Raw genomic sequence first — 25,227 nt, forward strand, 5'->3', positions numbered from 1 at the left:
TGGAGTGGGGTGCCGTTGCCTTCTCCAGTAACCTCCTTTACTGTCCCATAATAGGGACTGAAGCTGTGGTTTTTGTGCCTGTATATTTGTCAACTGTGTCATTGCAGTTTCGGCCTTCTAAAAATGAATGTTTCTGTCTGTGCAGTGCTGAAACCACTGGGTGATGCTCTGTTGAAATATTGATTATAATAATTTCATTTTCATAATTTGCATATTCAGGGGTTGAGAGTTTTAGGAAGTCTTTCTGTTCTTGGTTTAGCTGCCACTTTCTTGATTAGTGCTTTGTGGGTGCTAATTGAAGTCTTGGTTCGGAGCATCTGCTGGCCAGGCCGTCCTATCCCCCGCCCTGTCCCCGCCCTGTCCCCCAGCCCCATAACTCGTGAACGCTCCTGTCAGGGGCTTGAAAGATGGCGTCACAGCTGCCCTCCCTGCCTTTCTCAGAATGTCTTGGTGCTCCTGCTCGTTCCTTCTGCTCCCATCAGTCTTAAATTCTTTTGAAGAAGAAGATCACATCAATTTGTCCAGTCACTTTTTCACAGAAGGACTTTTCAGGGCTCTGTCGGCTTTGCGTCCAGCTCCAATCCCTTGTCCAGTTAGCTGTGGCCAGCATGATGGGACGTTTAACAGAAAATATCGTCACATGCAGAAACTCCTGAGGAGAGGGCCACGGGCACAGCTACCACATTGAGGCTTCTACCAAGAGGGCTGGTGTGAGCCACCCTGGAGACCCCTTCACTAGCCTTGCGACCGCTGCACAGTCGAGCCTGTTTGCCTGTCTGTAAAATCTGGAATCATATGTGAACTTCATGAGGATAAAGAGAAGCACAGCGCCTGAAGCTTGGTGGTTGTTAATTTGCTATTCCCTCTCCTTTTCCTCATTTCTTTGAATGATGGAGCCAGATTGTACAATGATCAGGGGCGTAAGAAACCTAGGAGAAATGTGTAGAGTGAAGGCATTTATTTTTACTTATCTATGCATCCTTAAATTTTTTTTTAATTAGCAGATTTTTTTCCCATCGGCGACAGAGAAAAGCATAATAAAATACCTAATTATAAAAATCTTGTCATAATGTCACACAAAGTGATTGAATTCCATACCTCCCCAAGTAATAGTTAAGGAGAGGCTGTGTAAAAAGAGAAAAGGAAAGATATAAGCATCTGAATGCAGAGTTCCAAAGAATAGCAAGAAGAGATAAGAAAGCCTTCTTCAGGAATCAATGCAAAGAAATAGAGAAAAACAACAGAATGGGAAAGACTAGAGATCTCTTCAAGAAAATTAGAGACACCAAGGGAACATTTCATGCAAAGATGGGCTTGATAAAGGACAGAAATGGTATGGACCTAACAGAACCAGAAGATGTTAAGAAGAGGTGGCAAGAATACACGGAAGAACTGTACAAAAAAGATCTTCACGACCCAGATAATCATGATGATGTGATCACTAATGTAGAGCCAGACATCTTGGAATGTGAAGTCCAGTGGGCCTTAGAAAGCATCACTATGAATAAAGCTAGTGGAGGTGATGGAATTCCAGTTGAGCTGTTTCAAATCCTGAAAGATGATGCTGTGAAAGTGCTGCACTCAATATGCCAGCAAATTTGGAAAACTCAGCAGTGGCCACAGGACTGAAAAAGGGCAGTTTTCATTCCAGTTCCAAAGAGAGGCAATGCCAAAGAATGCTCAAACTACCGCATAATTGCACTCATCTCACATGCTAGTAAAGTAATGCTCAAAATTCTCCAAGCCAGGCTTCAGCAATACGTGAACCGTGAACTCCCTGATGTTCAAGCTGGTTTTAGAAAAGGCAGAGGAACCACAGATCAAATTGACAACATCCGCTGATCATCGAAAAAGCCAGAGAGTTCCAGAGAAACATCTATTTCTGCTTTCTTGACTATGCCAAAGCCTTTGACTGTGCGGATCACAATCAACTGTGGAAAATTCTGAAAGAGATGGGAATACCAGACCACCTAACCTGTTAGCCTCTTGAGAAATCTGTATGCAGGTCAGGAAGCAACAGTTAGAACTGGGCATGGAACAACAGACTGGTTCCAAATAGGAAAAGGAGTATGTCAAGGCTGTATATTGTCACCCTGCTTATTTAACTTCTATGCAGAGTACATCATGAGAAACGCTGGACTGGAAGAAACACAAGCTGGAATCAAGATTGCCAGGAGAAATATCAATCACCTCAGCTATGCAGATGACACCACCCTTCTGGCAGAAAGTGAAGAGGAACTAAAAAGCCTCTTGATGAAAGTGAAAGAGGAGAGCGAAGAAGTTGGCTTAAAGCTCAACATTCAGAAAACAAAGATCATGGCATCCGGTCCCATCACTTCATGGGAAATAGATGGGGAAACAGTGGAAACAGTGTCAGACTTTATTTTGGGGGGCTCCAAAATCACTGTAGATGGTGACTGCAGCCATGAAATTAAAAGACACTTACGCCTTGGAAGAAAAGTTATGACCAACCTAGGTAGTATATTCAAAAGCAGAGACATTACTTTGCCGACTAAAGTCCGTCTAGTCAAGGCTATGGTTTTTCCTGTGGTCATGTATGGATGTGAGAGTTGGACTATGAAGAAGGTTGAGCGCCAAAGAATTGATGCTTTTGGACTGTGGTGTTGGAGAAGACTCTTGAGAGTCCCTTGGACTGCAAGGACATCCAACCAGTCCATTCTGAAGGAGATCAGCCCTGGGATTTCTTTGGAAGGAATGATGCTAAAGCTGAAGCTCCAGTACTTTGGCCACCTGATGTGAACAGTTGACTCATTGGAAAAGACTATGATGCTGGGAGGGATTGGGAGGAGGAGGAGAAGGGGACGACAGAGAATGAGATGGCTGGATGGCATCACGGACTCGATGGATGTGAGTCTGAGCGAACTCCAGGAGATGGTGATGGACAGGGAGGCCTGGCATGCTGCGATTCATGGGGTCGCAAAGAGTCGGACACGACTGAGCGACTGAACTGAACTGAACTGTGTAAAAAGATGATCTACTTAGATGAAAACCATTCAGGTAGGAATGATACTGAATTTCCCTGTAATCACTGAAAATTAGGTTAGGGCTTAAAGTTGTTGTTTGATTATCTAGCTGTAACTTTTTTGATTTTTCTGGCACTTGATTACCATAAAGAGTGAACTTCTCCAGTTGGAATTCACGTACAGTTGACTGCATGGGTTTCAGCATTTATTTCACAGTCAATTACATTATAAAATCTATTTTAGATATTATTTATACAATATGAGTGAATACTTCTTTATTGTTAGGGTTTATAGATTCTCCAGAGGGCAAATCCACTTTCAGCTTTATTAAATTTACAGGAGACTTTCCGTAGTCACCTGAAGAGGGAATGGCAACACACTCCAGTATTCTTGCCTGGAGAATTCCATGGACAGAGGGGAGCCTGGCGGGCCACAGTCCTTGGGGTTGCAGAGTCAGACAGGACTGAGTGCCTGAGCAAGCACTCCGTATTAATAATATTCACTTTATCTGGAGCTGAAAAATAATGCTTAGTATTGATGTTTTGATTTGTCTGTGTGAGGTTAGTGATAGAAAATGTCAGCTGTACACTCCGCATTAAAATGAAGACATACTTGCCTGTAGATTTCCCGTCATTCAATTCCTATTCAAAGAGAGTGCCTCTGTAGTGACCCCTTAATGCATTTCGTCCTGGCGTTTTTTGGAATAGTTGCCTTTGTGGTTTAACGTTGATAGTTTCTATGGTTGCTAGCCTTAGGCCCACAACTAAAGCCACAAGGACTTTCTGAGATGAGTTTAAATAGTTCAAATGAAAAATGAGCGGAGAGGGAAAAGATAAGCAAAGAAACTTCAGACAAGCTCAAGTAGTGCTTACTGTGACAAACCGTCATGCCTGTGTATCGTAGAGAAAAGCCACGGGGGCCGTTGCAGAGTCGTGAGCCGCCTGCGGCAGGGCCTCTGTTGTTCAAGGGGCTGGTGGGGAGAAACACAGCTGAGGACGTGCCTGCCCGCTGAGCAGGTGACACACCCAGAGACGAGGCTGTGACAAAAGGGAGACAGCACTTCCTTCTGTAAGGAAAGAGACACTCCAGAGAGGGGGCACGCTGAAAGTGGATCTCGCAGGATGGTTTAGTAGATAGCTGAAGGGGCAGTCTGCAGGCACAGGAGGCTCTGTATCCTGAGAGTGGGGAGTGGTCGGCTATGACTGGGGTGGGTGTGTTGTGGGATGTGTGGGAGGTGAGGCTACACAGCAAGGTGAAATAGTCGTAGTCTCAGTCACTCGGTCGTGTCTGACTCTTCACGACACCATGGACTGCAGCCCGCCAGGCTCCTCTGTCCATGGAATTCCCCAGGCAAGAATCCTGGAGTGGGTAGCCATTCCCTTCTCCAGGGGATCTTCCCAGCCCAGGGTCTTCTGCATTGCAGGCAGATTCTTTACCATCTGAGCCACTGTGTAAAGGACTCACCAGTCTGAGGGCTGCCTGGGTCCCATGAATTGCTGGGCATCCATGAGGTGGGCATCAGGGGAGTGGAGCCCTGAGCGCGTGTGCAGAGGGTTCACTTCCAGCCGGGGTGCATCTCTAAAGGTGCATGGTTTTCCAAGAATCCAGGGACAGAAAAGGATAAAACAAAGCGGAAAACACTACTTTGGGAAACGTAACCTTTACCTGCTTTCAGTAGATGCATGGTGGGACTAGAACAGGACTTCAGAAAGGTGCTTCGGATGAGCAGTTGAGAATGAATAAGAGTGGAGAAGTATCAGGCCCTGGAAGAGCCACACGGAGCTCCCCGCATGGCCTGAAGGAGCGGCTGGGGTACGTGCCGGGCAGTGGTGCTAAAGAGAAGAGAGATGCTTTTGGTCCAGTGTGGTGACCAACTGAGGGATCAGGGTTGATTTCCAGGTTTTGGCTCAGTGGTGGTTAACCAAAAGGCAGATGGCAAGATAAACCTCACACTTGGGAGAACGGAGAGATGAATGAGTTCGGTGTTGGGCTTGTTCTGTTGAAAGCTCAGGAGACTTTGTTTGGGGTCTGAATTTTTTCAGAGAGATCTGGGCTGGAGGTGGTAGCAAGTGAGCCTGGAAGAAGGCTGCATATGAGTGGGCCCTTGGAGAAAATCAGAGCCCGATGGTCAGCAAAGAAGGGAAAGAAGCCAGGGAAGGTGGGGGGCAGGGGTCAGGGGACGTGTCCTGAAGGACAAGGAGTAGGCTCTGCCTTGTCCCATATCTCAGAACAGTAATGGGAGTGTCTGTGAGAGGCTGTTGAACTGGGCACATCTTACACTCACGAGACCACAGCCAGCATGATTCAATGGGGTGGTGACATGAGAAGCCAGGTATCCTGTCCTGATAAGGCCAGGTATCCTGACCCAGAAGCGTGTAAAAACTAGTTGGTTTAAAACAAAGAAGTTCAGGACTTCCCTGGCTGTCCAGTGGTTAGGACTCGGCGCTACCATGCAGTGGGGTGCAAGTTCAACCCCTGGTCAGGGAACTAAGATCCTTACACGCCTCAGGTCATGACCAAAAAGAAGTTTTGTGGGAAAGGGAAGGAGACTTGGGGGAAGGAGTCTGTGGACGAAGTGGTGTTAAGGGAAGAACGATTTAGGAAGAGATGGACTTAAGTGAGTTTTAAGCTCCACGGGGGAGGACGCTGTGGACAGACTGAGATGCGAGTGAAGGGAGGAGGAGGGAGGTGTCCAGGGAGCCCGGATCATGGCGAAAGTGGCAGGAGACAGAATGTGCTCCTGGGGAGGCACTGGTAGGGCTAGGAGGAACACCGCCTCCTCCAAGCAGGAGTGAGACCCATTTGGAGATGAGGGGGAGAAAAGTCCAGGGGGCTCAGCCCTGTTGCTTCTATGTTCCTAATAGAGTAGGGACCACATGCGTATGAGGGGTCGGCCACGAAGGACCGGGTAGCTTGAACCATGAGATGTAAAATATTTAAAAAGTAGTTGTAGGGAATGCAAAGTGGAGTCAATAAATCATACATTAAAAGGTGCTGACTCACCTGTTAGCCAAGAGAGCCCTCCCCACACAGGGGTGGTCAGAAGCTACGGATAATGTGACTCTCGTTTCTGTTGAAAGCTTATTCTGTTTAAGGCAATCAATTGGGTACTATCACCTCAATGATGAGTTTAATCTGTGTGCTTACTTGATTTTCTAGGGGGAAGAATTTGAGTGGCATTTCTCAGGTGATGAATTTGAGCATGGGAAATTGTTGAGCAGATGTGGCAGGTCAGGAAGGGAGGGAAAATAACAGTGTCTGAGTATCTGGGTGTGTCTTAGTCTGTTTGGGCTGCTAAAGCAAAAATACCCTAGACTGGATTACTTAAACAGCAGATATTTATTTCTCAGTTTTGGTGGTTGGACATCTGAGTTCAGGGTGTCAGCAGATTTGATAACTGATGAGAGCCTGATTGCTGCTTCATCGATGGCTGTCTTCTTGCTTGTCGTCATGTGGTGGAAGGGGTAAGGGGTCTCTCTGGGGTCTCTTCTATAAGGGTACTAATCCCATTCATGAGGGCCTCATCCTCATGATGTAATCACTCCCAAAGGCCCTGCCTCCTAACACCATCACATTTGAGGTTAGGATTTTGCCATGTGAATTTGGAAGTGGGGGACCACATACATTGAGCCCATTTCTCCACAGGTGTGCTGTGATTGGGTGAAACTCATGGAGCTGTATTGCTCCAAATGTGGTCCAGAGATGATCAATGTGTGCCAGAAGCAGTGAGGAGGAGGGTTAAAAATGCAGGCCTCTAAGCCAGCAGTCCCCACCCTTTTTGGCACCAGAGGCTGGTTTTGTGGAAGACAGTTTGTCCATGGAATGGTGGGGGGATGGTTTCAGGATGATTCAAGCGCACTACATTTATTGTGCACTTATTTCCATTATTACATCAGCTCCACCTCAGATCATCAGGCATTAGATCCCAGAAGTTGGGGACCCCTGCTCTAAGCCAAAGCTCAGAGCCGTAAAGAAAGGTTTCTGGGTTGCCAACCCACAGGATGTAACTTGATTGGGTTAAAGAGGAAAGGGAATCCATAAAGAGATATCAGGCAGCCCCAGAAAACCTGGGTGGCTGCGGAGTTCGGTTCAGAGGCTGAGCAGCCAGAGCAAGGCCCAGACCACTCTGGGAAGAATCTCCTGCCGCCATGTGGCTGGGATCGCAGCTCCTGCTACGCCTGGGGCCCCTGACACCAGAAGCTTCTGCTGTCACTGTGACGTCTGCTTCAGCGTCACCATCTGTGCATCTCATCACTTGACTGCTTCTCTCTGCTGAGAGGTTGGGAGAGGTTCTAGCTTCTTCCTCTGGGAGGCAGGACTCAACAGTGGGTAGTTGTGCAAGCCCTGAAATGTATTGACATGTAAAGCTGGCTGCCCACAAACGTGACCATTTACTGACACAGGAGCTCTGAGAATGGGCCCGAGACCTTCTTTCTCAACAGGCAGGCCTGGTGATCCTCAGCCACTCCACCAAAATTAGCTACTGCTTTTTTAGGAGACCGGGGAGACAGAAAAAATGGGGAGACAGCAGAGAGAACTTAAAGCCAGGACTGGCTGGCTGTCACTGCTGACGCTGCCAGTCATTCTAGGTGATGGTGGGGCTCAGGGTGTGAATTCAGAGCTGGTGTTACCAGGAGGATGTCCAGGGAAGGAGGTGAATGTCGCTGAACGTGGCTGCATTTTGGAAGGTAGTTTGGCTAAAAGCCAGAAACTTCAAAGGAGGTAAATTTATGAAAAAAGAAAGTAATGATTTTTTATGAAGTGTAGGTATAAGTCTGCAGTGTGCCTTCTTATTTGCCTCACCCCAACCTTGTGGATCTCAGAGACTAAGCAATGAGCACGGTTTGAGAAGAATAGTGTTTCACTTAAAATAAAGAGTTGCGGTGATATCCTAGAAAGACGTTGAAGTACAGTATATGGGAAACTTCTCGGCCAGAGTAGGAGATGTGGGTTTAATCCCTAGGTTGGGAAGATCCCCTGGGGGAAGAAATGGCTACCCACTCCAGTGTTCTTGCCTGGGAAAGCCCAAGGACAGAGGAGCCTGGTGGGCTACCGTCCAGGGGGTCTCAGAGAGTCGGACACGACTGAGGGACTGACACTTCCACTATGCTGTTTTCCGTGGTGATTATACCAGTTGACATTCCCACCAATAGTGTTGGAGGGTGGAACACTTTCTTGAGTGAAACACCGGGTATGTAAGGAGATGAGAGTAGCCTTGGTGGGTACCATGGGAGGGGGGACTTGGGGTCCCACCACAGGCTCACCTGTGAGCTTCTTTCCTCTGAGGGTAGTTTGGAAACCGTGTCACCACTCGCTCACCTGTGCTCTGCCTCTTCCTGGCCACTCTCTATAATATGTCCCTTTTCCTTCACTTTCTGTGCACAGGAATAAGTATTTTTTTCTGATACCCCGTGTTGAGTAGCTGCGGCTGGTGTATGAAGTTAATAATAGGTAGATTATGACCTGTTTGAATAAAGGGGCACAAGCCCCTGACCCGTGGTTGGCGGGGAGCTCCCTCAGCATCAGAGCTTCTACTCTGGGGAAGTGGGACCCACAGGATTGTTTTGATTCAAGGTGCCGTTTCAATACACCTCACACGGAAAGAGGAGTCACGAGGTTTATTACTCACGGATCCCAGAAACGGGCAGGGGCACAGAGAGCTGGTGGAAGGGTAGCCTGCAGCCCCCGGAGGTAGAGAGCAGGCACCAGGGATCTGTTGCTGATAAGGTGGTTGGGGCAGAGGTCACTGAGTTTTCTTGGCCTTAGTTCTAAGTGGTTGTTATTAAAGGGGCCTCTGGAAAAGCAAAGTGGGAGCTTTTTGGCAGGAATCCCAAACTCAACCCCTTATCTGAATGTCCAGACTCAGGATGTGAGCAGGGTTATCACACCGTGAAATGCCGAGGCAGCAGCTCAGGAAAACAAAGGTTGTTTTTCTCATCACAATTGATCCCGTGATGCCTCAGCATTATTAATCTTCAGGGCAGATCACAGACACTGTGTGAATGGTGGAGATATTAAAGGCCATTGGCAAGGGTGTTGTTGACCAGCACACAAAGCAGAAATGCCATGGGCAGTATCAGTAGACAAATGCCAGTTTGCAGTCCCGCCTGTAGCCACCCGCTCCATTATTTGGGGTCCAGCCAAAAAAATAAAGCCCTTGGATAACGTTCGGGTAGGTATTTGATTTAAAAACCCAGGCGAGACTGTGGAACACTAGTACCTGTTGGGCCATCTTTTGAACGTTTGTGTAAAGTTTGTGTGGAATTATTGACGTACACACAGAGAGGGTTCCACTTACAGCGCTCACACACCTTCTTCCTGGGCCACTGAGCACACCATTTGTGCTGAAGAATCTCACTGCTGCTGCTGCTGCCTGAAGGCTGGGCTTTGCGGTGTGCTCGGCTGTGGTGGCTCACAGGTTGGGGTTTGCTGTAATGACGTGTTGTTTTGTGCCCAGAGCGGTGGCACCTTGAGTCACCTCAGTCCCATTGAGGGAGGGAAGTGGCTGACCTACTCCCAGTGTAATGGCCTGAATGTCTCAGGCTTTGACGTGAAGGGGCAGACAAAGAATTGCGGGGTTCTGTTCAGTGATGCAGGTGTTCCCAGGGAGACTGAAGGGCCCTGGTGTGAAAACGGGTGCAGGGAAGGGGAGGGAAGGAGGAGAAGTCAGGGGTCTTCCCCAGATGGCTGCACTGTGAGACCCAAGATGGCTGTGCTGTGAGACCCAAGATGGCTGCGCTGTGAGACCCAAGATGGCTGAGCTGTGAGACCCAAGATGGCTGCACTGTGAGGCTCAAGATGGCTGTGCTGTGAGACCCAAGATGGCTGCACTGTGAGACCCAGATGGCTGTGCTGTGAGACCCAAGATGGCTGCACTGTGAGACCCAGATGGCTGCACTGTGAGACCCAAGATGGCTGCACTGTGAGACCCAAGATGGCTGCACTGTGAGACTCAAGATGGCTGAGCTGTGAGACCCAAGATGGCTGCGTTGTGAGACCCAAGATGGCGGAGATTATACTCCTTGGGACCAGGTCTGGGTCCTAGGACTCTATGAGTGTGGTCAGGGCATCCATAGCTGTGCCAGGAAAGGGTTGGGGTAGATGGCCACCACCAGGAGGTTGTTAAGAAAGATGGTTTCAGTAGTGACATCTGTTGTCCTACTTGTTACGCCTCATAACAGGGTGCCCTCCATGTCTGTTTGGAGCAGTTCCAGGGAAGCAATGCAATTTGGCCTCCAGTGTCAGTGAGAACATCGCACTGGATAATTAGAGAACAGGTGATCATCCCCCAGAGGAAGGGACAAGTTCAGGGACCTTCAGGGTCCCTAGGGCAGGGGTCTTGGTGGCTGTCACTCTCAGGGATCAGGTGTGGGGTCCTGGGTTCTGCTTCTGGGGCGTAGCACCGCAAGAGGTGACAGCAGCTTCCTCCAGGATGGGACCACTGTCTGCTGAAGAGCACCTGGACAGAGGCGTCTAACTTGTGTTCAGCTGTCCCGAGGTTAAGTCACCAGGGACCTGGATCTCCAGAGCTCCAGGACGGAGCCTGTCGCTCATCTCATGAGGGAGGCCGAGCTGCTTGCTGCTGTCTCTATAGGCTTGGAAGGTTCTCTTTCTCTGTAAACAGAGCCCGGAACCAGTTCCAAAGACTTCTAAGAGCCAATTGGTGCCCTCTCCCTCTCCCTTTGAATGAATTTTCCTAAAAACAAAAACCAAAAACCAAGCTGTTGCATTTCTATCATGGTATAGCTAGGTGTCTTGTTCCTCACTCACACTGGCCATTGCTGGACGTTTTGGTATATGCTGCATAGTAACAAGGAACGCCTGGGGCAGAAGTCACCTCTTCTCCAACTCCTGTGCTGCCACCTCCCATTCCAGGGGGTCCCAGTCGACCATCAAGGGGTCGGGACCCGCCTCTATTAGTGCAGCATTAACAGACACATTTGGGAAAGCTCCAGACACTGAGAACGTAGGTTCACAACTTGCTATGTGCATATGCCACCAGTAATGCCCAGATCATGAGGATCTTACAAGCTTCCAGTAGTTTTTTTTTTTTCCTAGTATTTATTTATTTGACCGTGCCTGGTGTTAGTTGCGGCATGTGGGATCTAGTTCCCTGACCAGGGATTGAGCCTGGATCCTCTATACAGTGGGAGCGTGGAGTCTTAGCCACTCGACCGCCAGGGAAGTCCCTCTAGTAGTTTTTTCACCTCCCCTGGGGGCTTGGGAGGAGCTGGTACCCAGGGCTTGGGGCCCCGCTTTCAACAGTGTATGATGCACTTGCCTCCTGGGTGCCATGAAGGCCCTGGTAGAGCTGCACCTCTCAAGGGTTAGAGCAGCTCTCCAAGCTCAGCACTCAGTCCTGACCCAACACAGCGGCCCTGTAGCTGGCCTCCCCCTCTGGCTCCAGGGCTCCAGGGAGCTCTCCTTGGCTCCTAGAGCCTCAGGGCCCATGCCCCCGCCTCTGCCCAGAGAGAGAGAGGCAGAGCCCTACCATCCAGCGCCCAGACTTCCACAGGTGGTCGTAGCCAATCACCTCCACAGCCAGCGCCAGGTGGGGTCTCATTCAGAGAATAAAGGGAAGCAGAGGCGCTTCAGCCTAGGGCCTGCTGGCCGGGCTCTGCGGGGGAAGCTGACCCGGCACAGCACCAGCAGTTCAGCAGGGATGGGAGGCTTCTCTGCCAGGCCTGGCATCAGCGACACACAGCAACTCAGAGGAGCCGACCTCCAGCCAGCAGTGGTTCCTTCCCCGAGAGACTGAACAACCTGGAGGAGGAAGTTAGCCGTTTGCAACTCCTAGGCATCTAGGACTATAGGGCCCCAGCCGTACCCAGCATCCCATCCTCCTTCTCAAGTGTATTGAGCAGCTGGAGCTGGTGTATTAAGAACATGGAGATGATGACCTCCTGAATGAGGGGGCACCGGCCACCCATACTGGTTGGCAGGTGACTCCCTTAGCATCCGAGCTCTCACTTGGGGGAAGTGGAGCTCGGGGGTCATTTTAATGGAAGGTGCAGTTTCAGTACACCACAAAAAGGAAGTAGAGTCTCAGGATTTACTCAGATTCCAGAGGGGGCCAGGGCCCAGGGAGCTGTGGGGTGGGGGCCGCCCTCCGTCCCAGCTCACCAGCCAGCAGATGGAGAGCAGGACAACACGCACCTGTCACTTACAAGGTGGTTGGGGTGGAGGCTTAACTCTGAGTGTTTATTTGAGAAGCTTCCCCAGGAAAAGCAGAGTGATGGGCATCTTGCATTCAAGTTCTTATCTAAATGTCCAGACTCCGGGTGTGAGCAGGGTGGTCACACTGTGAAACGCATAGGCAGCAACTCAGAAAGAAATGGCTGTGTTTTCAGAGAAACAGAAGTTGGTTTTTCTCATCAACCCACCCCACCCCACCTCCACTAATCAGTGTTTATTTTTCCTTCTCTCTTTGTGATCACACTTTTGCTGTTCCCAGTGGTGGTGGTGTCTGTCCTAGAGCCTGTCCCCTACCCCTTCATACCCACCCCCCAGTAGTGAGGTTGCTATTACTCCTGGCATGACAACCTCATGCCACTGGGTCATGTTTGGCCTCAGCCCATAAGATATTAATATTAAGATTTCAGAGCAAAGAGCAATAAGCACATAGAAAAGATGCTGAGGGTCTCTGAGGAATGTGAATGGGGGGCTGCTGGGGGGAGGAAGGTGAACTTCAGGTGCCTCAGGCATCAGAGATTGTTAAGTGATGGACACTGAAGCCCCCTCCCCCATTGAGGAGAAAGATAGAAGGCCCGCCTCTTAATTTGCTGGCGCATGTGTGTTCAAAATGAAAATTAAACTACAAATGATGCTAGAGCAGACTGCTGACAATAATGATGATTGCAGCTGTTGAAGCTATAAAGCTGGGCAAAAGGCAAAAAAATTGGTTTAACAGTGCATAAAGAATACCAACTTAGGTTCCTTATATGAACTGCTTATTTAGTCTAATTACTGTCATTTGGGGAATCATGCATACCAAGAAATGCATCAGGTTTACTTGTGTGAATTTTATCTGATTACAGTAATAGATTCTGTTTCTGTCAGCTGACTCATGAGAGTCTGTGCTGACATCGACTGATGGATCTTACATCTGATCTGTCCTTCCTCTGCAAGTTCATAGATTAGGTAAATCTGCCCTTCCTAAGATTAGCTGCTTTGCATGTCTTGTCACCGCACACATTAGAGGAACAGACGCGAGCGGATTCTAGATTTTTGCTAGCTTACTCTAGGTAGCAAAGCCATTCGCACTTTGAAACGCTTCCCTCCAGTGTGCCTGCCATTGCAGGAGACCAGGCGATGCTGGTCCCGCCCCTGGGTGGGGAAGACCCCCTGGAGTAGGAAATAGCAATTCACTCCAGGATCTCGCCTGGAAAGGCCCATGGACAGAGGAGCCTGGAGAACTATAGTCCACAAGGTCGCATAGAGTCAGACATGACCGAGAATGCGCACGACGAATGAAGCAAGTAGTGCCTAAGTGCTTAATGGTAGTGACTGTGTTCCTGCCTCATTAGGTTGAGGAGGGAGATGGGAAGATGGGTGGCTGTGAAATCTTACAGAATAGAAAGTAGCAGGAGGAAAGGAAAGGGGCTCTCTTGAAGAGCGACCGTGTGTTTTTCAGTTGTCCCTTGGTATCTGAGGGGCATTGGATCAAGGGCCAATATATGAGGATGCTCATGTCCTTCCCTTACTCTGTCGGCCCTCCAGGTGTAGGCTCTGCATTCACAGATTTCAGCCAACCTCATGGATACATGCACTTCCCTGGTGGCTCAGACGGTAAAGCGTCTGTCTACAATGCAGGAGACCCGGGTTCGAGCCCTGGGTTGGGAAGATGCCCTGGAGAAGGAAATGGCAATCCACTCTAATACTATTGCCTGGAAAATCCCATGGACAGAGTAGCCTGGTAGGCCCCAGTCAATGGAGTCACAAAGAGTCGGACACGATTGAGTGACTTCACTTCACATGGATACAGAGGGCTGGCTGACTGCATGTATGGAATCATGGCCACTGAGCTCAGACACCTTGAAATAGGAAGCCTCCATATTTGTTGGTTTGCATTTTATGAGACAAGGAGGTGAAAGAACTTAGTTGTTAGTCCTTAGTTCTTGTTTGCTTTTTTAAGTTTAATTTTTGTAACTTTTTATTCTGTATTGGGGGTATAGCTGACTAACAGTGTTGTGATCATTTCAGGTGAACAGCAAAGGGACTCAGCCATTCATGCGTGGTTGCCAGGGGGAGGATGGCAGGAAAGGAGAGTTAGGGAGTTTGGGATGGACATGTACACACTGCTGTATTTAAAATGGATAACCAACAAGGACCTACCATATAGCACAGGGAACTCTGTTCAGTATTATGTGGCAGCTTGGATGGGAGGGAAATTTGGGGAAGAATAGATATATGTATGCGTCTGTAGTTCTTGGTTGGTTTTGATTGAGTTAATGGAAATGGTTTTCCATGCAAGAGTCATTCTTGTTTCCATAGTATATGTTAGAAAAACTATTAGTAAAACAGCTCCAGGAATATCATTTATTTATTAATTTGAAGAGAGAGTGCCTAGCAGACCAGGAATATCTTAGAAGTTTATAGTTTTCATTTTGCATGTCATGGTAATACATGGTAGGTGCTCAAAATAAATTTGTTAAATTGTGTTTGCAGATTCTCTCTTAAGAAATGTCAGTAAACTGGATGACAGTAGTAACAGCTAAATTTCCTGCCGGTGTACCTTTGTGCCCAGCATCTAATGGGTATGACCACAGTGGGAGGCAGATCTCTTTTTACAAATAAGGAAACTGAGGCACAGAGAAGTAATTTCCCTAAGACACAGAAGCTGGGATTCAGCTCCCAAACTAACTGCTTAATTAACTTTTATATACTGGGCGTTCATGTCTTCTATGTTGAGTATGTTGAAATTAAAAATGGTTTCTAAATAGTTGATTAAATTGAAATGATAAGCTATACTGTAATGACTGGAAACATTTACTAAAGAATACTATAATATCCATCATATTACTCGAAAGTAAAAAGCTTAAGTGCTTTGGTTTTCTTTGGCTGATTTGCCAAAGATAGTAGGGTAACCATATGATTTATCATCAAAAGTAACACTGAAAGGTGGTATTAACAATTATATGGTGAAAACAGGACTAAATGGTACTATGCCAGCAAATATGTTATGCCAGCGCGCTACTGATTGTTGTTTGTCTGACTTCATATTAAAATGGTTCTTCACATTTTTGACCTTCTAGGGGGATTCCTCAATGTCAATGTAAGTGAAGTCAGTTTTGATGAAATTCATCAGCTCTTCTCCAAGGATTTAGATATTGAGCCAGGAGGTCACTGGAGGCCTAAAGACTGTAAACCCAGGTGGAAGGTGAGGTCCATTGTTTCATAAATCATGTGACTGTTACTATGCATTCGAGAAAAGTGTTTTCAATTTAGAATATATAGTGGAATTCCTGTGTCTTGATAAATGAAGACAGTTTGGTGTTTAGTGTTTAAGTATTGACAGTTCAGATGTGGGTTAGTTGTGTTACCTGTGAAGATGAGCTACACCTGTGCCTACACAAATACTAGGCTCCTGTGTTCAGTCTCTCAGAGAGCCTGCTGATAAGTTCCTCTCTTGGGACTGGCTTGGGAAACAAATGGTCTTCTGTTCTGTTTGAAAGAGAGGCAGTGATTTCTTTGCCTCCCAGTGCTGCCCCTGATGGTTACTGACACCTGCAGGCGTGTCCCCACCGAGGCCTGGAGCCAGTGGTTTCCAGCTGGGTCTAGCACTGGGGCTCCTGAGTCCCAGGATTCCAAAGAGGCTGCTTGGCAGTCCCTGTAGGACACACAGAACAAGTTTGGGCCCTTTTTCGCCTCTATTTCAGAAAACAGAGTGTAAGCTTTTCATCTTTTTGATGTCAGAATCCTACTTTTAATGTTGTGTTTGAAAAACTGTAAGGGAGTCAGTTAAAAAAAAAAAAATTGAAAACCGTGGTTTAAGTCAGAGTTGCTCTCAACACTGTGAAACTGGTAATGTTGTTATGTTTGAATAGGAAGTAGCATTTATGCCATTCAAGTGAAAACTGCATATGATTAAATCAGATGTATGATTAAATCAGGTGTTATATCCTGAAGGGCTGTGATGTAACCTTAATCTGGGAACATTTTTCAGTTCTTTTAGTATTTTAGTATTTTTAGTATTTTTTAATATTAGTATTTTGTTAAAATATTTATCCTTTGGTACCAAAAAACGATAATCACTCCTGGGAAGGCGAATTGTACGCTGTTGAGCTTCTGATGGAAGCTGTCTGACTTGACTGGCCTTGAGTCCTTTGTGTTTGGGGTGTTGGGGATCTGTATTACTCATGTTGGCTTCCCTAATGTAGACACCAGTCTCTTGTGTAAGGTAAGCACTAAACCCAGCTTTGCCGAGTTGAGTTTATGAGTCAGATAAATGCCTTGTTATAAATTATTAAATCATTTTTTTTCCTCAAAAAAGTTGTAAAACTGCTGAAATGGATTCTAGTACAAATGTTGGCAATGCATTCTGTTTTACAGTTGCCTTATGCTGTTTTCCAGAGCAGATTCAGATGGTAAATTGATTTCATGATTGATTTTATCATGTTTGTGTATAAAATATGGCCCAGTTTACATAATAACTACTTTTTAAAATGTCCTGGGCAAAATAAATTATTTTTCTTATTTGGGTGATGAGTATGTATGTTGAATGCTAATGGGAAAAGTGTCCTCAATCACAGAGGCTGTGGGAGAGCGTGAGGTTGGTCCTCAGATGTGTTAATACGCGCGAAGCATCCCCCTCAGGTGTGCATTGTGTGGTATCACAGGATAACTTGGGGTCAGAAAAATTGAGTGTTTTGTCCTCTCTCTAGTGGTCTATATCAGATGTTGCATTTTAAAGTGTTTTAGGGTTTGTTTTCTTCTCATTTTCTGGGAGAGAGGTATGTATCACACATAGGTAGCTCATACTTACAGATTTTAGTAGACTGTAAACTCCAGTGGATGGGTAGGTAACACTGTTGAAAGTGGCGTTTCAGGAGCCAGCTAATTCAGGATTCTAAAAATTAGCTTATTTTTATTCAAGAACTATATGGTACTGTTGCTCTTATTAGAGTTATGTCTAGTCTCAGCTTCCGAGCTATGCAGCTCAAGGTATGGAAGGAAATTTGGAGATAGCTCAAAGATGACTTGTACTTACCATGTTTAAGCAAATAACCTTCCCCCCCCCCGACCCCAGCCTCTGTTTACATTCTGATAATGTCCCATTTTAATCTTGGAACTGAGGTGAGAGAGAAGATGCAACTAGATTTATGTGAAACATCCGCTGCCAAGTTGATACTTAATATTTGAGGATCTTTTTTTTTTTTTAAAGAAAACAACTAAGTTGTCTTAAAAAAAAAAAAACTCAGTTTGTTGATGGCCAGTTAATTGGAACTGAGATCTGCTAAAACTAGTGGTTTCAGCAATTCCTAGGTATTCTGAGCACCACAGGTCCCCATTGAAGGTTTAGCAAGGACAGATACCTTACAGAGGTGAGGTGGTTTCTAAAAGGGAGGTTGAAAGAGGAGGAAGGTAATGCTTTTCAGATCATTAAAGTGTTTACCTTTGATGTTACCTGTGTTCCATTCGGGGTCCAGGTGGAGGCCCGAACCACTCTGGTCTAAAACCTGAAGGCTTTAAAGAACCAGGCAGCTACTTGTTGGGCTTATCTGGCCGGAGGCCTAGAATTATGCTTCTAGTCTGAGGTTCTTCAGAGATGGGTCTTGACCATCTGCTCCAGAGCTCCCTGGGGTGTTTGGTAAAAATGAAGATTGTTGAGCTCCTTCCTCAGACATTCGGAGTGAAGGCTTGTCAGCTTCTGCTCTGTTCTGTCTTAGTTGGTCGCAGACAGCTAGGCAAATCGGAAGCCGAGTCATTTAGGGACCCTGTAGCGGGAGGTGTGATTAAAGTCTGAAAGTAGAACAGAATCTTGGTGGGGACAATGTATGTAGTCAACATTTTTCTTGCTGATCTCTTCATGGTCAGTGTAGGAGAAAATGAGCAGGGAAGAAAAATAGGTGCATAAATTCAGTAAGTTTAGCAGTTTTAAAGAGATGTGGAGAGATTCACAAAGATGCCTTGTTTTTCCAAAGGTAATAATCAGATGTTCTCCATCTCCAGTGGAGATGCATCAACAGGAAAGTGGCTCCAGCAGCAAATTAGAGCACATGTAAGGAAGACTCTCCTGAAACAAAGGCTATCAAACTTCGAAATAAATTACCGCCACATACCGAGAGCTTCTTTTTCTAGAAAGTGAGCTATAAACTATTGAGAGTCATTCCAAGCCACAGGGAGGGACATACCAAATGAATCTTTAGATGCTGTTTAGCTTTGTTTTACTAAAAACTTCAGGCATATTCAAAATCTTTATCTGCCTCATTAAAATGTGGGCATATATTTGTTATAAAAATGTCAGTTTAACTTTGAACTTGCCATGACAGGGAGCATTTTTTCCTCTTATAAACTCTCAGTTTCCACATAAGATTAAGTAAGAAAAAAACTCAGTATTTTTAATGTTCTGTTGGAGAAATTACTGTGTTAGGGGCCATGACTACCTTTGTCTATTCTTACGTTCAATTGATTACTCAGCCTAATTGTACTTAATTAATATGAGCTGTCTTTAATTTGACTCTACATTTTTAAAATAGCTTCTTTCCTTAAATATAGGACTTCCCTGTATCTCAGATGGTGAAGAATTTGCTTGCAACACAGAAGACCTGGGTTCCATCCCTGGGTTTGAAAGGTCCTCTGGAGATGGGAATGGCAACCCACTCCAGTATTCTTGCCTGGAGAATTCCTCCTCCTGGCGAGAGGAGCCTGACAGGCTACAGTTCGTGGGGTTGCAAAGAGTCAGACACGACTGAGCAACTAACACCACCACTACTTCCTTAAATATCTGTTTAGTTCAGTCACTCAGTTGTGTCTGACTCTGCGGCCTCATGGATTGCAGCCATATCTGTAATTGACCTTAACTGCTTTTATAGCCCATTTATATCATAGGCTGCCAACTTGTGGCTAAATTCAAAACCAAGAAGGGCAAGCTCAAGCCTAATTTGCTAGAAATCGGGTCTCCTGCATTACAGGCAGATTCTTTACCATCTGAGCCAACAGGAAAGCCCAAAGAAGTTACTGCACTGATACAAATCAGATAAGGTCAGTGGTAGAGGTTGGTACTCAATCATCCACCTCCTTTTTCTCCTTCTACTTTTCATAACAGTTTTCTGTTCTGAGAGTAAGCCTAGGGGCTCCTGAACTGCTCTGTGAGTTGTGTAGATTTGGGAATTCTGTAAATATGTTAGCAGTTGATCCTGAGGCCCATCAGCAAGTCCTGGGTCAGTAGGGAGCACCCAGCACCAGCAGTGACCATTGTGTGTGGAACGGGAGGGACCCCCTAGCTCTGGGTTCCGAGTTGCTCTGGCAGTCTCGTGATCCTTAGGCTGATAAGCCGAGAGATTCCTTATGGAGCAAACCAAAGGAGAATGGGGCCCAAAGTGCAGCTGGCAGATACGCCAGAACCTCTCTAGTTCCTGCCACGTACCAAGCCTGGCACAGTGTGGACATGAAAATGTCAGCTTCCAGCAGACATAGGTCTCTTTCTTTTTCCACTGTCTTTGTCATCATTAAGGAAAAATTAGTGGCGGAGTTTTTAGTTCAGATGTCAATTTTCTGAAACCATCTTTTGTTCTCTTTTAAAATAAAACTATTTTAATAATCTGAAATTTTCTCTCATGTATGATCCTGGTAATGTAAAATACACAGGTAAACATTACTATTTTCTACGTTTCTAATGTTATGTCCTCATTCTGCAAGTAGGATTAGATCTTAAACCTATGTTCTGTCAATTATTTGCATCTGTTCATTCATTAGTAAAAAGTTTTAATAAATCCCAGATTTTCTCTTTAACCAGTTTATTAGGCTTTATTAAAAAACCCAGAATATAGAATGACATATAAGCATTGTTATTAGACATATTTTGACCCATAATCTTTGAAAATCTCATGATTTTGGAATTTATTATTTGTTCAGCATCCTTTTATTGAACTCTAATTGATTTACAATATCTTGTTATGCCTTTTTATTAAATGAAAAATATTAATATAATTATCAAACTTCATTTATTTCCATGCTATGTCTGTTAATAATATCTCTAGGCAGATAAGCCATATTAGATACTAGATGTTCAAGTGGAATCTCTTCTGAATGCAATTTGAAATCCATGAAGTTATTACTTAAGATCTAATTAGAAACCTAGAATTAGTCTTGACACATCCCTCTCACTCACTGCTTATATATCCAATCCATGAACAGATCCTGGTACTTCGCCTCTTAAATGTTTCAAACATCCATGTGCTCTTACCCTTCTGGTCCTTCTCAAGCTACCGACACCTCTTGCCTGGACTTTGCATTCATTTTCTGACCAGCACCCTGAGTCCGTTTTTGGTTTTCTCCAGTCTGCCCTCTCCAGTAGTGTTTGCTGACACGGTTATATCTCTGTTTTCAAATCTTCCCATGATTCTGTGGTTTTCATGGGAGAAAGACCATTATCCTTAGGACGGCCCGTTTATACCACTGCAGGTTCACAGGTGCATAAATGGTACAAAAGCAGGGGCCATGTTTGTTTGTGTTCACTGTTGGATCTCTGGTGAGACAATTCTTAAGTAAGAGGATTTCAAGGGTCAGTTTTTATCTTTACATCTAGGGCTTATTGCTGTATTTGTTTATATATGTGACTGTTTTGTTTTAAAGGTGGCAGTCCTCATTCCTTTCCGCAATCGCCATGAACATCTTCCAATTTTTTTCTTGCATCTGATCCCGATGCTCCAAAAACAGCGGCTGGAATTTGCCTTTTACGTCATTGAACAGGTGAGAATAATTTTCAAAATGGTAACTAGGTATACCAGAACTTAATAAACTCTTAGATATTGTGTGATTAGAGATGCTTATTACCTTGGTTTTATATTTGGATACAGTTCCGTTTTGGATTGTGTATACCACATTTGATTAATCCATTTATCAGTTGATATGCTTCTATCATTTTTAATAACCTAATGTCTTACCTATTAAAGTAAAATACACATGTAATTATTCTTCGTACTATCAGCTCGTTTTTCTCTCTGTAAATATTTTTGTCTGGGGATTCAGTGTGTAGTTTCTTTGGTCCTAACCCTTTTGGAAATATTCTCTATACGTCTGTGTCTTCCTCCTCTGTCATCACCTAGTTTTGTCCTTAGGGTGTCATCTTGGATTTCTTCCTTGTTCTTTCCCTCCTCTCACTTCCCAAACACTAGAGTCCTTGCTGAATTTTATCACTGATTTCTATATGCTGTTTCTAAAATGGTGCATTTTGTTCATGTTTTGAATACATTGTAATTTGGAGACTTTTGGTTTTAACATTGTTGACCTGGTTTTATCCTGATTGTTCCTTCTTTTTACTAAATCTGACTAAAAGCGTATTTCCTTATTTATCAGTAGACAGAAAGTGGCCTAGTTTATATTAGATGCTTCTGATTTTTTGTTTTCGAAATATTAGAAAATATTCAAATTCTCTTCCTAAGATTGTTCCATTTAGTGTGTTTTCCCAGCTCCTTAATGGCTGATTCTCCATCTTTTTTTATTTTATTTTTTCACTCTTAGCTTTTCTGCCTACATATCCCACCCTGAAAATACTTGGTATTTAATATAACTTAAACTTGGTCTGTATGTAAATCACCCTTTTAAGGCCTGTTTCCTGTTCATATGATGATGTATTAATATATAATGCATATGTGCTTTTTAATGCAACTGCCTATATTATCAAAATTAACTTTTTTAACTGATAGTAAATTAAAAATTTTAGCCACTTTCTTGGTATCTATGGGACTTCCCAGGTGGTGCGATGGTAGAGAATCCACCTACCAATGCAAAACATATAGGAGACACAGGTTCAGTCCTTGGGTCAGAAAGATCCCCTGGAGAAAAAAAGGGCAACGGTGTTCTTGCCTGGAAAATCCCATGGACAGAGGAGCCTGGTGGGGTACAGTCCATAGGGTCACAGAGAGTTAGGCACAACTGAGCACACATACACGGTAGCCAAACTTCTAGGCCTGTTTTACCAACTGCTAGTTTCCTTTTTTGAGTCAGTCTTCATAATGTGGATGATGAGATACCTATAACTACCTGTGTCTTTAAAGGCTTTTCGTCTGGGAGTCTGACACGATTGAATCACTTTGTGTATGTGATGAAAAAATCTGCAAAGCAGCTAAGATCCTTATTTTCTAAACCTCTTAAGTCTGAATCTCAGCCTTGATCAGTATTAATTCAGGCTTGTATATTTGATAGTGTGGGGCTTTGAGCTAGTAACATCTTCACCACGTAGGAAATGTGAAGAGTTATTTTCCTGCTGGACTGGTGCCTAGAAGAGCCAATCCTTTGAAAAGCAGCTCAGAACCCCCAGTTATATATGAAGGATAGTACACATATTTCTGTCTCTTCCTTCTTTTGGTATTGAATCAGGTGTACATTTCGAGTGATGGAGAACGGTCAACCAGGATGCAACCTTTTTGTCTTGAATAAGGGCGTTGCTGTTTTCTGAGCTGCGGGCACACAGAATACTAGTGAGGAGAAATGGGGCTTCTGTTTTTGTTTCAGTTTGGTTTTGCTCGAGCATATGCATGTGTGTGCGTGTGTGTGTGTGTGTGTGAGTGTGAGTGTGAGTGCGAGTGCTGTACCACAATCTCATGTACCTGTGTGGAGGTTCCCCTTCGCTTTTTAGTGCCTTAACTCTCAACCATGATGGAAAGCCAAGAGTTCCCACAAGAGGAGACAAAGGCAGTCTAACAAAAAGGATTATAGAAAACGGACACAGTGGAAGGAAGAGAGCACATTTTTGAAAAAAAAAGAAATTAATAGTAATACAAATTCATAATCACTATCCACAGAGAGAAAAGGAAAGATAATGAGCCCGTGAAATGAAAACAGGACTTCATTAAAAGAGAGAAAGAGAATCAGAAAAAGTTAGAAAAGAAAATGGGATAAGTGAAACAAAGCTTTCAGTAGACAAACTTAAGAAGATAACTCTTAAACTAGAATCAGAGCAGGAGAAGTTAAGAAAGTTAATCAAAAAGTACCAGTACAGCACAGAGGTGACCATCTCCAAGATGGTCCCCAACTAGGCCTGCCTCCTTGTGTGGCCTCCTGCCCCAGTGACCGTGGGAAGCACGCTGAGGAGTGGCAGTGTGTGCCTCTCGAAGCTGGGTCATAAAGGACGTTGCTGCTTCTGCTTTGGTCTCTTGGATCTCTTGCTCTTGAGGAAGCCAACTGCCATGTCATGAAGACACTCAGGCAACCCCAGGAGAAAATCGACTTGCTAGCATTCTTACTGGCCTTGTGACTTTAACTATTTTGGAAGTGGATCTGCCAGCTGAAGTCCACACATCATGGAGCAGTGATCAGGGGTCTTTGTCAGAATTTCCTATCACGGTGCTTTGAGCATTGTAAATGCTATGGTGTGATTAACCACCGGTTTTGCTGTGATTTGTTACACATCAGTTGATGAAGAATGTATTTCCTAATCAGAGTTCTGGAAAAATATAGCAAAAAAAAAATATACCCTCTCCCTCTCCCTCTCCCTCTCCCTCTCCCTCTCCCTCTCCCTCTCCCTCTCCCTCTCCCTCTCCCTCTCCCTGATGTAGGGTGCGCAGGAGGAGGCCCAGGATGATGGCCACAGCTGCTCAGACCAGGCCAGACTGGAGCAGGATGTGAGGGCAGTGGGAGCTAGAGCTGAGCTTGGAGGTTGGAGGAGGAAGTGATAGATGGTTTGATGTATTTGAATGATTGCATCAGTTATTAACAAAACGGCATGCCTTTGGGGGCTTTTGTACAAAATAATAACAGTTATATATTAAGAAAAGGGAAGACAGTTATTAATCCCAGTTTGAGGAAGAAAACAGAATCATAATTTATTCAACACAAATACTTACATAGTTGTAGTAATGCAAACACCATTGATTTAACAAAAATTTGTGACATAACTCTGTTGGGAGAGTGGATGGAGGGGCAATGAGTGTGGAGGTATAAATCCTCAGTGACCATGATAAGAAATCAATAGTATCTAAAAAGTGAATGAGGCAAGGGGATATTAGAACTATCATTACCTTGAAATATAGAGGTGAGTCTAGAATAAACTTCCAGATGTGTATAAACGTATTGCTTTTGGGAGATGAAGGGCGTTAGAGATAGAACTTATTTTTATTATAAGCCATTAAATATTAGGTCCACATTTAATAAAAACAATATTTTTAAATCTTAAAGTCATTTGTTCAAACTGATGATGTACCAGTAATAACATCATAATTTAACTGCCTTTTGTTTTTATCCTCTCCATCTCACTGGTGAGGAAAAGCTTTAAACAATAAAGTGATTTCTGTTATCTCAAGTTAGTGCAGGACTCAGGACTAAAACTTAGTAATTTTGCACTGTTGAGGGAGCACTGGTGATGACTGCATTGTGTATCTCATTTGCTTCTGTCATAATCCTTTTTTTGTTTTAAGTTTTGGAAATGATTGGTAAGAAATATTGCTAAGGCATAGGTAATTTCTCTCTAATTTTCTTTAGCTGTAGAATGAAAGTTTTTATTGCCAATGTACCTTTATATAATTTCCCTTGTAAGTAAAGGGAAGTGGTTATAAAATAGGAAGTTGGATTCTGTGTAGTAAGTTCCCACTTTGTCTGTCTCTTAAATTGTTCTTGCTCTGTATCATAAACAAGAATAATAAAAATAGAAACTCTTGCCTGGGTACTATACAGTGGAAGTGACAAATAAATTCAAGGGATTAGATCTGATAGAGTGCCTGAAGAACTGTGGACAGAGGATTGTGACCTTGTAAAGGAGGCAGTGATCAAAACCGACCCAAGAAGAAGAAATGCAAAAAGGCAAAATGGTTGTCTGAGGAGGCCTTACAAATATCTGAGAAAAGAAGAGAAGCAAAAGGCAAAGGAGAAAAGGAAAGATATATCCATCTGAATACGGAGTTCCAGAGAATAGCAAGGAGAGATAAGACAGCATTCCTAAGTGATCGATGCAAAGAATAGAGGAAAACAACAGGATGGGAAAGACTAGAGATCTCTTCAAGAAAATTACAGATACCAAGGGAACATTTCATGCAAAGATGGGCTCAATAACAGACAAAAACGGTAGGGACCTAACAGAAGTAGA

General features: G+C 44.6%; 1 protein-coding gene across 2 annotated transcripts in view; it reads left to right on the forward strand.

Moving 5' to 3' along the window:
- B4GALT6 (beta-1,4-galactosyltransferase 6) overlaps positions 1 to 25,227 on the forward strand; it is a 67,746-nt gene that overhangs the window by 34,563 nt on the left and 7,956 nt on the right. For both annotated transcript variants that reach the window (XM_005697011.3, XM_018039787.1), the window contains exons 4-5: positions 15,239 to 15,363; positions 20,781 to 20,897. In XM_005697011.3, coding sequence (XP_005697068.1) covers positions 15,239 to 15,363; positions 20,781 to 20,897 — 242 coding nt within the window. The remainder of the gene's footprint in view (positions 1 to 15,238; positions 15,364 to 20,780; positions 20,898 to 25,227) is intronic.

The sequence above is a fragment of the Capra hircus genome, chromosome 24 (genome assembly GCF_001704415.2).
Source record: "Capra hircus breed San Clemente chromosome 24, ASM170441v1, whole genome shotgun sequence".
NCBI classification, from domain to species: Eukaryota; Metazoa; Chordata; class Mammalia; order Artiodactyla; family Bovidae; genus Capra; species Capra hircus.